This window comes from Zosterops lateralis (assembly GCF_965231275.1).
Source record: "Zosterops lateralis genome assembly, chromosome: 3".
NCBI classification, from domain to species: Eukaryota; Metazoa; Chordata; class Aves; order Passeriformes; family Zosteropidae; genus Zosterops; species Zosterops lateralis.
The window spans coordinates 45924741-45939810 of record NC_139764.1 but is presented as its reverse complement, the minus strand read 5'-3'; the positions used below and the strand labels follow the sequence as shown (position 1 = coordinate 45939810).

General features: G+C 35.7%; 1 protein-coding gene across 1 annotated transcript in view; it reads right to left on the bottom strand.

The window, feature by feature from the left end:
* Positions 1 to 15070, bottom strand: part of FMN2 (formin 2) — a 153436-nt gene that overhangs the window by 30266 nt on the left and 108100 nt on the right. Inside the window, exon 16 of the mRNA XM_083856399.1 lies at positions 3816 to 3867. Within this exon, the coding sequence (XP_083712525.1) occupies positions 3816 to 3867 (52 nt within the window). The remainder of the gene's footprint in view (positions 1 to 3815; positions 3868 to 15070) is intronic.

The window sequence follows — 15070 nt, the reverse complement described above, 5'->3', positions numbered from 1 at the left end:
GTGTCTTGGATATAAAAAAATCCTCCATCTTTAATTAAACTTTTGACTATTTCCCAAGGTGTTATTCCAAGACGACACAAGCGTTTGCCAAGAAAGGGAAGGAAAAGATCATCTTAACAATTTCAGTGGAAAAGAGATCACTGTTACAGGTCTGGATTTATTTGCTTTTTCAAAAGATGTAACTCTTTGGAAGCCTTCTAAGGAGATGAGAACTTAATACTGGGTGAGGTATTATAACAAAAAGAAATAAAGTTACATGCAATTCCTTTAGAGCTATTCAGCTGTTCAGGCAGCAAGGCAGAATTAGGACATTCAACTTCACTGAATGCTGCTTCTAGTAACTTCAGTCAGGTTGTTTAGGTTCTTCAGAAATGAAGTGCATGAAGAGGAGTAACTAACTAATTTCTGATTATAAGTCTGCAATATGGTATTTCTGCTGTGGCTATTGCCTTTCATCCTAGCATGGCAAACAAGGTATCACTAGTCATATTATTTGGACAATAATTTTGTTGCAATCTTGGTTCCTACTTGCTGTGGATACTATGATAAAAGTCTATCTCATTCTGAAATTGCATTAAGCATACCTGGAAACAATAATACTACATTTTTTTTTCTTGCTGCTTAAGTAAAATTACATCTCAAAAGACAAAAGATATTTAACACTAAGCAAGTGACAATACAGAGAACAGAGAGCATATCCATAATGCAATTCTTGGGACAGAGGACATGATTTCAAATTTAAAAATAAAAACAGAAGAAGAAATAAAGGGGCACCAAATTGAGGACTCCTGAAACACAGAAGCATCTCTTTCCCCTCCTCCTCTCTCTTTTCTGTTTTACTTCTTTCACCTCCCCCCAAACGAGTGATTTTTGCTTTAACTTGACAAGTATTTCACAGTGTCTCAAGCATTTAGCAATGAGGATCTAATTGGAAAGTGCCAGGTTCTTTCTTATTACACTTTATCAATATTGTTAAGGGAATGATGTAATTGTTTGGGGTTTGGTGAAGACATTCCATGTCACTTCAGTGTTAATACCAGGCTGGAGCCTTCCTTGTCTGCCTGCGTAAGCTAGATAAACATAGACCTGTGTGCTTTCTTCTCATCTCAGGATACTTACTCAGAGAGATCTTGGAACATATGCCTATTGCGAGCTAAACATTTCACTTTTCATTTTATCCATGTGCCAGAAATCCATTCCTTGGATAAACACTTTACATACTGACACTCTTAAAGTCACTAAACACGATAAATAAAGAGAGAATACATCATTTCAAAACTGATTAAACATTTTCTCACTTGTGACAAATGAACAGCTATACACTGTATGGAGTCCCTGGAGCAGACATTCCATTTTCGTTGTCTTCATTTTGTGAGTAAGATTAACTTTCCATTTCAGCTCTTCTATTGCACAACTGAGCTTTTTTAAAATACACATTGCTGAATTTTCCCTAAATCATTATTCATTTTAGAAACATTTTTTGTTATTGCTACAAGAGCTTTTCTTTTGGAATTTTGTATTTTACTGGAGACAAACTAGCAAAGAAAATAATAATAATAAAATATCATTGTTTTTAATGAAAGCTAAAGAAATGCTTCCATGCAGTGGACCTGAACTTACACATGGGCTGAAGTCATTCACTTCAACAAGGAAAATCCAAGCACATTAATCACATTAACTTTGCTCCATCTAATCCATCACTTTTTCTTGCAATACTTGCTTATCTAGTCATCCAATGCACTGCTATCTACCTATGATTAGTCAAATGAAACTAATCTTTTATTTAGCTTCTTAAGCTCCCATCATCTTTTTCACCCACCCCTGCCAAAAAGGATCCCAAGCATTTTGTTTCCAAGCTAAATTAAAAATTGTACTGAAATAATCACACATAAAACTATATGAAGCTGTCTTCAGTGTTCTAACAAATACCACTAATCTGATCAAGAATTTCAGTGGCAAGTGGAAGGAAGAAAGAAAATATCCTTGCCAATGAAGCAGAAGTTTCTTCTTTGACAAACTGTGTAAAGAGAGCTGAGAGAAGAAAGAACTAGGGCAAATCAGAAGAAACAGACCAAGCTAAACAAGAATGCAGGGAGCAGCTTGCTTTCTTCCCCCATCAGAGTAACAAAACCAATACAAAGTTTTCGATATGATGGTTCCAGTCTTGCCAGGGAAAAAGATTAAAAGGGAAAGTGAATTAGACACAAAAAGATAGTGATAAATCACAAGATTTCTGAACAGATTGAAGATTCCACTATCATTATATTTCTGTCACCTTTGGACTTGTATGCAAACCCATTTTTGACAGGACAAATATTTCCCTTCAAAGAGCAATCAGAGATCACAAAAATCTCTTAACAGTGCCATCTTCTCTCAAAGTTTTATTGTGATGGAAAATTTTAAAGACAAGAATAACTCAACTTAGCAGCTAAACAAACCTAAGAAATGTCAGGAATGCATTTCATATACTTGAGCAAGAGGTATGATACTAAGCCAAAGCAATACCCTAATATTATCTCAGCTTGTTAGAGCACTGTGCTAACAGCGCCAAGGTTGTGGGTTTGATCCCTCTATGGGCCATTCCTTTAGGAGCTGGACGTGATGACCCTTGCAGATCCCTTCCAACTCAGAATATTCTGTGATTCTGTAGTGGAACTTAAGGGAACACAGAAATGCACAAAGCAGATGTTTGTGATTCCCTTATACTCCCTTTCCACACCTCCATGATTTGACACTGCCATGGTGCCACACAAGGACATATCAATCTTACAAGTAAGGAGGGAGGTTCTTGTGGCACTCACTCCTCTTGACTTTTTTCCAGGTGCTATCCTTAGTACATGGCACAAGGGAATAGAGAAAAAATGTGATGTACAAGGAAAGACATCAACCACCCTGTGGCATTATTGAAGGTAGCAAATTTGGGTGTTGAGGCCATAGAATGGCTAACAAGCCATAGTAAAAACTAGAAACTTTTATAGTGATATTTTTGGAGGAATCCTATTGAGAGACTTCGTAATTCTGGGAATATAGAATGGTTATATTCATTAGTATGTATTAAGTGATAGTTGTAGCTAGTACTAAAAGAAAGTGCTATTTTTAGTGAAAGAGAAACAAATACAGACTGTGAGTTTTCCTAAATTTGGGCCATAAATGCTGTGCACCATATTTTGACCTCTTGCTGGGACCAATAAAAATCTGTCCCATTTAAACACTGCCACTGGAGAACTCTCAAAAAAAAAATCAGAACAAACTACATGTTGTGCAACGCAGTGAGGTTCCCAGTTTTGAAAAATGTCTCAACTGCACACATCTATAATGAAATTAATTTTGCTTTTTGCCACAAAAACTATTTGAAGATATATTAGCAATTCTACAAAGGAAGTCACATTTAAGTATACATCTCATTAGTTTATTAAAGAAAGATTTTAATTATTTTTATAAGCACAGAAAATGTGCTATGTGAACACCTGATGAGTAATACTTGTTTGGGAAATACTAAATATCTCTCAAATCACCATGATTCTGGTGTAGTATAAACAGTTTTCTCTCAGTCCAAATGGTATACTCTGAATTTATTTGTACATAAGGTTAATGCATTTTCTGAAAAAAAAAAAGGAGTAATGTACAATATTTCTTTAAAGAATTTCAATCTTTTTTCATTGTCAAATTAAAATTGACAATAACTAAATATCAGTTTTCTTTCTTGAGTGCATTTCTGTACCATTCAAAAACACAGTAGTGCTGGCTACCAATACAGCAACTGCTAAAAAACTGTATTTTTCAAAGAAAAGTCTTACTACATCACTCTTTCTTACCTTTTATGTGCTTCTGTCAGTGACTTCTCTTCATTTTCTTGGTCTATTTTGGCTGTAAAAATACAATCAAATAATTAGCAACAAGGTGAAGGATAGAGATGTTTAAGGATAATTTCAATTTTAAATATAGCATGTGTAAAATAAACAGAAACCACCTGAGGATATACTCATGTAGATTAGTTCTGAGAAAAAAAGCAACTCCCCCATTCAACAAGCAACCACGCAAATAAAACTACACAAATCTATTTAATAGGTTTTGATAACCCTATTAAAAAGAATTCCAAAACTACCATTGCAAAGACAAACCAATCCCAAACTCAAAGACTAGAAAATAAATTAAAACTAAACAAACAAAACAAAAATCTTACAGCCAGATCTTAAAAAATTATTCCAAAAACTCAAATAATATGGGAACTTATCTACCAAGAGGAGGAAAATCTGAGTAAAGGGCAGGATGGATTCAGCCTTATAGCTTTTCAACAAGTTGCTTGGCAGTTACAAATGAAAACTCGTTCCTCTCCTGGTATATACATCCATTAGTGAAGTACTAAAGCTATAGCCGGCCCGTATTGACAACATAATTATTTTCATATGAAGGATACTATCATTTGGTGATCATGTCAAGGAAATTACAAATAAGAAACTATCATTCCCTCACATTGGTGAAAAATTTCTCTATTTCCTACAAGTTCTCTCATAGTCTTTTTGTGCATATTTCACTTAAGAACACTTGACAGAAGTAAGAAAAAACACTTAACAAAAAAACATACCAGAATGTGCACATCAACTTAGGCATCACCGATGTGCAAAGCAATTGTCAATCTGCTGTGCGCCTGTGCTTAGGTTTATGTTTATGCAGTCATTCAGGTAATAAAACTTAAATCTCATTTAAAGTCTGCATGCTTAAGCAGAAAGCTTTCCCTTTTCAGTCTGCTAGACTTCTGGCCTGCTAACTTGCAAAGAGAATTTTAGGATTCCCAAGAGTCAGAAAGTTTCAAAACATGAAAAGGTTCTGAACTGTCCTGGTAACAAATCTCAGTGGTATAAAATTCATACAGAAATCTAAAAATTTTCTCTACATAAATCTTCAATATTAATTAATTAAAAATATTTTTCTGCATTATATGTACATTGCCTTTAAAAAAGGAAACCCTGATTTTAAATTTGTTTTTTAAAAAAAGCAAAGGCATAATTTGGATACAAAGATCATCACTGTTTTTCTGTTAAAATGTTTCAATCAACAGCAATTTCCAAACATACACTCAAATAGGCATGTGAAATCTGTAGCACAGATATACAAATGGAATTTCCTTATACTTTCCCCAGTCACAACAATGATCAGAGCTTTGTCTAGTACTGCAAATGCTTTTTTTTAGTAGCAATGTAGTCTTCTGAGCAGTAGCACTGCTGACCAGCACCCAGACATTTGCAGTGGAAAACTTATTTAGTAATCATTACTTGAAGACTAGGGCTCCACCACTGTTATCCTGAAAGTGAAAAAAAGATCCCAGCAAACCACAGAAAACTTGAGGGAGAGATGGGTAAATGTTCTCAAGGAAATTGAAGAGCACGTGAATCCCGCCTGATTACAGGTTTCAATACCGACTTGAAACTTAGCCCAGATTCTTCAGGAGGTTTGCAAGGGCCCACAACCCATTTGAGTGAAGTTGAGCCCAGTACTGAGGGAATTTGGACTGACTTAGAGCTTTTCTTAGAAGCCTTGCATTGCTTTGGATAAGAAACCAGGTGAAATGTGGCAGCTTTTACAGAATTTCATTTATACTTTTTTTTTTCCCCATACTTCAATCCTGAAAACCAAGGTACAATCAGTAAAAACATATAGTTCAAAAGAGAAGAGGCTGCCCACAAACTCTCTGGATGAAATGAGATCAAATACCTTATTCTGCATTAACACAATCACAAAGTATCTGTGGATGCAATTCTTAAATTCTATTTTTTTTCTAGTAATTCTATTACTGAAAAATGCAATTTGGACTTCTTTCACTTAAACAACACTCAGGAATAGAGGCTACCATATTCCATCCTACAACAGTCTTGTATACATATATTGCATTCTTAGGGTATAAATCTTCTTATCATTTCCAAGATTGATGGGATGGAATATCATTAGAGTTGCCTTGTTTTAGGTCCTTTCTTCTTTATTTCAAAAGTTCTGCACGTGTTTACAAACAATTATTTACCCACCAGTAATGGAGCAAATATTCCACAATTTATTTTTTGAAAGAGTGTAAGCATAACATATTATCCTAAGCTTACCAAAACATGTCAGAATAACCCCAGTCTGGCACAAGCTTTCTTTCAATTAAAAAAGAATTTTTTTGTGGTCCAGAGAAGAAGAAAAACAAAACAAAAAAAACCCTCAAGTTGTTTCTGGTATCTATACTTTTAATAAATTCATAGTGAATTACATAATGAAAAGAAACTCTAGAAAACCTGAATAGCAGAGATGCATGTAACAGTGCTTCTTTTTTTTTTTTTTTTTTTTTTTTTTTTTTTTTTTTTTTATCGTAAGTACTTATGCATAAGGCAGCTACTATATCCACAGAGAGAGATTTCATCCTGGATCAAATCACCTCTTGGTATTAAACAGAATCTTGCAAGGAAAAGAATTTTCTCTGAAGAATTTCCTTGTAGTTTGTTCCAAATGTGATATTTTTAAACCTTCCTCATTTTATCAAAAAGATATTACACAGGGGAAAATCTAATTTGCAATGCTTTTGCATTATTATTTTTCTAGAGAGAAAATGTTAAAGATATTATGAAAACAATTCTGCTTTCACTAGACGACAGGTGGCACCAGTGAAAGAGAAAATATGGTATTTACACTCAGATCTGTCCTTGTCCAAAGAAAATAATCAGATGACTCCTTTTGCATTAGACACAGTAATCATTCAAGAGCTGTAGAAAATGGCTAGTTGAAAACATGCAGTGAAATTTAATCATTAAGGAAATAAAAACTCCTGTTACCAAAATGACAGAATTTTTACTATATCCTGGATACAACTATTCAATATTGAAGCAGCTGGGGATTGTTATAACTTGTGGAATGGGAATATTATCACCTGATATTAGTGGTTAAATGTACTTTTCTCTGTATTAATCACATAATTGGTAAACTACTTCTAATTAAGTTTCCCCTCTTTGAGTAGGGGAAGTAAAATATTAGTTATGATGGATCCAGTTGAAGTATCCTTCCAGAATGCATTATACTTCATCATTTCACTCAAAATTATGCATCTTTATTATCACTTCTTCCTCCAAAGCAGTTCATCACAGGTGTAAAAAGAGTGCATAAAAGGCACTGATTTGTCTTCTTCATTCTTGGCATATATCCATTAAGTGTCAAATGCCAGATAAAAGTGCCCACTTATGAAGAACATTCAGGGGAGAAAAGTGTATTTCCTGTTACAAAGAGAACATCTATAACAGGTGAAAAAAAAAAAAAAATCTATACCCGGTCCACAGTGATAATGACACAGTGATCATCAATGGCCAACACAGAGAAAGTAGATAAATCCTAGGATACCATGGAAGCTGACCATATCTGAGCACTCTCCTCTGCCTCTACAATTATTCTCTATCTTCTAGAAATAAGAATATTTAAAAACTATTATTTGATTTTCTCTGAAAAACAATCAAAGAAATCTTGTATTCATGCAGTATCCATAACTGGTTTCATAATATTTGGAGTCTACCAGCTAATATAGCACTGACTGCTTGCAGGCTTTCTGACAGATGTATGAATTTCTGATTTTGGGTTAGTTTTCTTCCCAAATATTCCGTATTATATTGGCTCATCATCTTTTCTAACACCCTCAGCTAAGAACTTGATTCTTGACACTAATTTGCTAAAGTATGTCCAAATAAAATGTCCCAAATCTATTAAAGACTGTAACATACCAGGAAATAGTAACCCCTCTATTTTGTATAATACTGTCATAAGCAATGTTACAAAAGTAACAGACATATATGTTGGCCTTCACTCACTCTATATATTGTAGAGCTTTACACACAGCTTTCATAATCCTGAAGGCATATATATTCTGAAAAATCTACTTCAAATAATATAGTTGAAAAATATAACCTCAAGTCATGTTGAAAAACACGGCCATCTCAAAACTCACAGCATTTTAGAGTCAAAGTGACCTCTAACAGAGCCAAGCTACCTTATCAATGGTTTACAACATGTACTGATTTAGTTATATTTTCCCTTTTCAGTCAGAAAGCATCTTTAATGCCTTCTTGTTGGATGACATTCCACTGTTTGCCTGCTTTTTCCATTAAGATATCTTCAGATTATTTAAAGTTGGTCTCCTTTTAGAGCAATGTCTATACTTCCTAAACACTTTATATATTTGGTCAAAATTCAAGTACATTCCTTCCTTCCTACGTCATTGCTTACCAAGTGTGAGGACTTTACTGTAGCCAAGGCTCTTATATCAATTCTTTTAACTATGGGACATATGTATCTCTTCAAAAATTATCTACTTCAGATGTCTTAATTTCTATTCTATCGCTTTTTTTTTTTTTTAAATTTGCTTAAATTTACTGCTTGGTGTTTTATAATTGGGGCATAAAACTCAATTTTATGCAGTTCAGAATCAGCTTTCAAACAAGATCGCACAAATGAAGTCTAATTAACTGAATTCTCAAATCTTCTGTCCTTATCAGCATATACTCACATTCCAGAATGATACATACCATTGTTTTGTGTGTTTGCTCTTCCAATTCTTTTTTGATTAGAGTCCTTCAAATGTTAAACTTCGACAAGGGCACACACATGAATAACCATACTAAAGTGACAAATGCATTTATGAAAATCTGATGTATCTCACCAAACTGAATGTGAGAAACAGACATAGGCATTTTAGAAAATGCTGGTTGTCAGAAGAACAATAAAATCCACTTTTCTATAAACAGGTTTTTGTTTTCAAAAAGGCTAGAAGATGAAATTAAATTAAAAGGGGTTCAAAGGCAAGGATATAAACCATTGATTGACCACAAATTGTCCCCTCTGACCTCAGTGGATCATTCTGGATGTTATGCTAAGTTCTCTGCAGAAATCAAGACACACTGTGAATGAAAACAAGTGCCAAGTATCCCCTCATTTTCAGTCCAAAAAACTTTCCCTGCTAGTCTCCTCCAAATTTAACCACTATACCTTGTGCACCAAACCTGACTTTAAAAAAAGCTGATAACATGAATATATCTATTTTCTATATCTACAGAGTATTTTCTGTATGGACAGACTATTTTCTATGTGGAGAGATATTGCAAATAACATCTGTTGTCTCTATTATTAGTTGTAGCAATTTCTTGTTTGAAAGTGTGATATTTCACTCTAGCATCTCTTCCATGGGATTAAAAAAAAGCTAAGAAGAAATATTTGACTTACAACTAACTGGAAACTAAAGACATACAACCACTGGTTTAGACTAGGATTATTGTGCTCCAGTGTTATATACATATTATTAAAAAAACAGGAAAATTTATAGAAATCCTTTTTACTGAAAAAAATCCAAATAAAAAGAAAACAATCACTAATATTTTTACAAACCCTTGTTGGAGATTTGTCAGGACATTTAAAGAGGATATATGTTCTTCCATACTGGTGATGAGTGACTACTAGCTGGAACTTTGAAAATATACCAAATAGCTCCATTGGCAGAGGCACAAATTCAAAAGAAGTCCCAACAAAACTAAACTAAGAACAAAACTGAGGGAAATTGACCTTTTTTCTTAAAAAAAGGAACCTCGGGCAGTTCACCTGTCACTTCTGACCCAGCTCCATTAAGGCTGAGGATCTGAGGTGCTTGACAGAGGCCATGAGGATACCTTCTGCAGGTATCTCAAGCATGTGACCAGGACTGAAAGAAAATGGATATAGAGAAAATACTGGATGAACAAGCAAGCACAAGCAAGAGCATGCAGTTACTCTGTTATTATTAGGGTCTAAGGTCCAAGTTTGCAAGAGCTCTGTCAGTGCCCCTGAGAAAATTCCCTTATTCTCCTTGGTAGTACATATACTTTTAAACACCCTCAGGAAACACCAAAATAACAATAATAATTAAAAGAAATTTTTTTTGGCAGTTAGTGTACTATTCAAGACTGTGTTTTGAAGAACCTTGAAACACCAAAGCAGAATAGCAAATACACCAGAATCAATAAAAGCCCTTGAGAAAAGTTTCTTTCTTCCCCTCCTCCCTCTATCTCTAATTCCTTTTTGACTTTTGAATTTGTTTTGCCTTAAATTTTGGATTTTGTTAGTGTGCTCTTTGCATGTTTTATTTAGTGTGGTTGGAGCATTAGTGGCACTAGGAAGAACTAAGCCATTTAAGATGGACACTATCAAAAAGGAATTGGGTTTTGGGGAAGACAGTAAAGGAAAGTTTGACAATCATTAATTTTTAAATTATGGCAGAGGCTTGTGCTTAGTAGCTTTGTGAAAAAGAAACATAAAACTCAAGCTGAGAATTGAAGGGATTTGATGAGAAAAATAGACTCAAAGCCGCCAACTAATAAGAATTATCAATGTTCCTCCTCTATGTATAAATGTACTAGATAAGCATAGTCACATGGCAAGCTGACCCGTTGGTGCCTATTCAGAAAGTATTCCAAGTAGACCTTGTCAGTCTACTCAAACTGCATTCAAACACCCTGACAGAGCTTTTGTTCCACCAGATTTTTTTGTTGTTGGTTTGTGGTATGATCTTTACCCAGTGATTACAGTCTGTAGTCACCGTCTGGCCCTGATCCCTGCTGCAATTTAAGCTATTTCTGCTGAACCAGTTTCAAAGGCCTGTGAGTAAGGAGATGCACGAAACTGCCATCCCTTCTGATCTCCCGATCCCTCTTAAGGGAATATCACATCTTCTCAGGTAATTGAATACAGGAATGCATCTGAGTAATCTCAGATGGAAGGCAACAAGAATCCTTTCATCTGCTTGTCTATGTCCTAAATCTTTTTGCTTTTTTCCTCTCTTTTTATTTAAAGTGTTAACTAGTATTTGTTTATAATTAGCTATGAATGTGCTTTCCAGTAACTTTCAAGTGGAGCCAGTTTTTTTTCTTTTTTTTTTTTTTTTAACAGATACAAAGCCTTTTCAATGACTCATTAGAGCTGTGTTGCTATAGTTTTGAGAATTTCTATTTACACTGAAAAAAGATCCAAGTACATTTGGATGGCTTACTATGGGGTAAATTCATGCTAAGAAAGCTTTACAAGAGAGTAAAGCAGGATTTCTTCTGGGAATCCTATCAAGAGTCTTACATCCTTTTGTACTTCCTACAAAAAATTCATAAGAGGTTGTCAGCATGAACCTGTTCCCCCTCACCCATTTTCTGAGATTTTTATGCATACAGGTAAGAGAACATTTAAATAGAAAATTTAAATTTAAACATTCAAACCCCAATTTCTTGAAGACAATTTGGCATAGAGCATCCAACATGCTGAACATTTTCCTAATGGTGTTGTTCCTTTTTTTTTTTTTAAATCTATGATCAGTTAAATACAAATATTTATATTGATTCTAGCCAATTATACTTTCTCATGATGTTACACCCTCTCACAACAGGAATGAAAATTATGTGCTAGCTCCATAGATTGTGAGCAAGATTTACAAAAGCCCAGCTTAAAACTTCATTGAATATGCAAGACAGAAACTTGAACTTCCTTAAAAAAAAAAAACCACCCAAAAAACCCCCTTAATACTCTATAAAAGGAGATTTACTTTTGACTCAGTATTCATCAGCAAGTGGTCCAAACACACTGCCAAAGTTGGAGAAAGCAAAGGCAAGGACTGAGAGAATGAAGAAAGAGAAGAAGACTGGGTTTGAGGCTAACTAAGGAACCTGAATGTACACAAGTTCACGTGACCTGATGAGATTCATCCATGCACGAGGAAGAGGCTAAGCCAATATCCATAATATTTGAGAAATTGTGGCTGTCCAGTGAAGTTCCCAGTGACTGGAAAAGTGGAAACACAACTCCTGATTTTGAAATGGGAAATAAGGAAGATCTGGGGAACTACAGCCCAGGCAGTCTCAAGTCAGTGATGGGCAAGATCACAGGGCAGGTTATCCTGGAAACTGTGCTAAGGCAAATGGAAAATAAGGAGGTTATTGGTGCCAGCCAGTATAACTTCATTGAAGTGCAAAGACTGCCTGACAAATTTGGTGGCTTTCTATGATGGGGTTGCAGAGTTGGTGGATAAGGGAAGAGTACCGATGTCATCTGCCTGGAATCATACAAAGCATTTGACATGGTGCCACATGATGTCCATGTCTCTCTAAAAGAGACATAGGCTTTGCAGAGAGATACTGGGTGGATAAAAAATTGGCTGATGTTTGCACCCAGAGACTTGTGGTTAACAGCTGAATGTCCAAGTAGAAAGCAGTGACAAGTGGCATTACTCAGAGATTGGTTTTAGGACTGGCACTTTTTAACAGCTTTGTCGGCAACATGGACAGTGTGATTGAGGGCACACTCAGCAGGTTTGCTAATGACACCATGCTGTGTGGTGCAGTCAACACCACAAGAGCTTCATGATGTTGGGAAGAGATGCCATCCAGAAGGACCAGGACAGGCTTGAGAGGTGGGCCTGTGTTAAGGTCACGAAGTTCATCAAGGCCAAGTGCAAGGTCCTGCACCTCAATCAGATCAATCTTAAGTACAAACATAGGCTAGGTAGAGAACTGTTTGAGAACAGACAAGGAGTAAGTCTTGGGGGTCAATTAGAAGCTCACGATGACTGGGCAATGCATGCTCACAGCCCCAAAAGCCAACTGTGTAGTGGGCTGCATCAAAAGCAATGTGGCCAACAGGTCAAGGGAGGTGATTCTCTCCCTCTACTTTGCTCTTGGGTACTGTGTCCAGCTCTGGGGCCCTCAATCTAAGCAGCAACCTTTTGGAGCAAATACACAAAAGGTGATAACAAGGATGGAACACTTCTTCTATGAAGACAAGAGAAAAGAAGGCTTTGGGGCCACCTTACAGCAGCCTTCCAGTACCTAAAGGAGGCTCACAAGAGAGCTGGTGAGGAACTTTTTACAGGGAAATTTAGTGATAGGACAAGGGGAAATGGCATCAAACTGAAAGAAGGTACATTCACATTAGATACAAGGAATAAATTCTTCACTGCGAGGGTGGTGAGACATTAGAACAGGTGGCTCACAGAATTTGTGGATGTCCCATCCCTGGAAGTGTTCAGCGCCAGGTTGGATGGCGCCCTGAGCAACCTGGTCTAGTGCAAGGTGTGTCTGTCCATGGTAGGGGGTTGGAACTAATGATTTTAAAGCTCTCCTTCAACCCAAAACATTGTATGATTTGTCAGCCTTTGAAGGATGACATGTCCTGTCAGCTGAATTGAGGGAGAGAAAAGCGGGACCCAAATCCAACATTTAAAAAAAATCCCAAAACATAACAACTGTCAAGAAAACCCAGCAAATCACTCCATCATACTTAGTTATTTATTTGTAGCAGCTACTCACTGTAATGTTGTCATCCACAGAAGTAAAATGCATTGTATTTTGTATGCAGCTTTGAGCTCCTCACTCAATGTTCCCTGATACTGATCTTAAATCCTACACTGCCTAAAGGTCTCAGGTCAGGGCTAGGCAGGAAACAGTTATGAAGTTAAACAACATATCTGTGACTAAATATATGTCTTCAGGTACAGTAAAGATCCAGCAAAAGAATTGTTATCTGTGAGCCTGGACTTTACAGTGCTGAAGAACATGTGCCATTGTGATCAGGGTTCATGCAGGACCTAAGTGCTCTTAAGCTTTAATGTCCTCTTATTTTTCATTCTCCACCCCAAGACCTATGTTGTAAAAGAAATCTTATTTGATCACATTTTTACTGGAGAAGAGATGAAAAATGTGAATTTTCTGCCCTCCCCAACTATCCACAGGGTTTTTACTAATTTTTTTCAGAAGACATTTTTTCAGTGTCTTTTGAGTTGTATGACTTGTATCATGCTATTGTGATACTCACACATTGATCTGCTCTCATGTGATGACAAAATATCTTTTTTAACTCTACCACACCTGTGCTGTCTGAACCCACTATGATGCCTACAAAAATGATCAGATGAGATCCTGTGCCAAAGGCACAAAAGAGCTGACAGCCCCAGTCTAAAAGTTTGGTCTTTCATGGACTTTCAAGCAAGGTAAGGCTAATTCAGTGAAGCCTGTCTAGTGTTGCAAATGCAACACAATCCAAATTAAGATTATTATGTATAAATGCACACCAATGGAGGTGCTGACATCTGAAGTAGGCACAAGTTTATATCATGCTGACGTTAAACTATTTATCAGCATTAAGATGTCAGTGTGAGATTAAAAAAATACTTTCAAGACTCAAAGAACAAGTTTTAAAAGCTCCTTCAATAATTCAACAAGAAGAATACTAACAGAAAAATGTAAACATTCATAAAATTAAACTGCTTAAGTTGAATTCCTGCAACTTTTGTTCTAGTGAGTTTATGCTGCTTGTCCTTCATATTCCTCCAACATTTTCTTCTCAAAGGAAAAAAAAGTATTTTCTAGATCTTAGTTATGAGTATATATTTTGGTAATCGTAATAATATTTAAAGTGAGTGTCTCCACATAAATTACTAATATCCAACCTCTTAATGTTCCGTGCAATTTTTCAAAGAAAAACAAAACCACTTTTATTCATATATCTTCCTAATCATGTTTCAGTCATATTTTCCTCAAATTATTTTTAGAAAAATTATGAACTACTGCTATGTTCTCCTTTATATAAATCAAATTATAAAAACAATATTTAAAGAAAATGGAATCTGCAAAATCAATCATTCTGGGTTAGAAAAGGCCAGAATTAAGATTACTCTAGCAGCACTCATTTTGCAATCATCTACAGTATTTCTGGAGCCAGGAACCTAAACCAGGCATCCAATATTCAGTCTGACGCTTTAGTCTCATCCACAATCCATCATTTGATGATGCACAGCCTTTTGCTACTTGACCTAAAAGAACAAGTCATGACCAGCTATCTGGTTGCAGCTACAGCGATAAATAGAACTCGCTGTGATTTATACATTCCTTTACTAACAGTTTGGAAACTGGGTTCCTGAATGCTCTTCCATGCAAAAGAAGGAGATAGTTACAGACAGTTCAACGAACAGGACAATTTTAGCATCCTTATTCTGTAAGATCATGAGGACGTGATTAGAATTTAGGTCTGGAGAAGAGTCTATATTCTTGGGTTC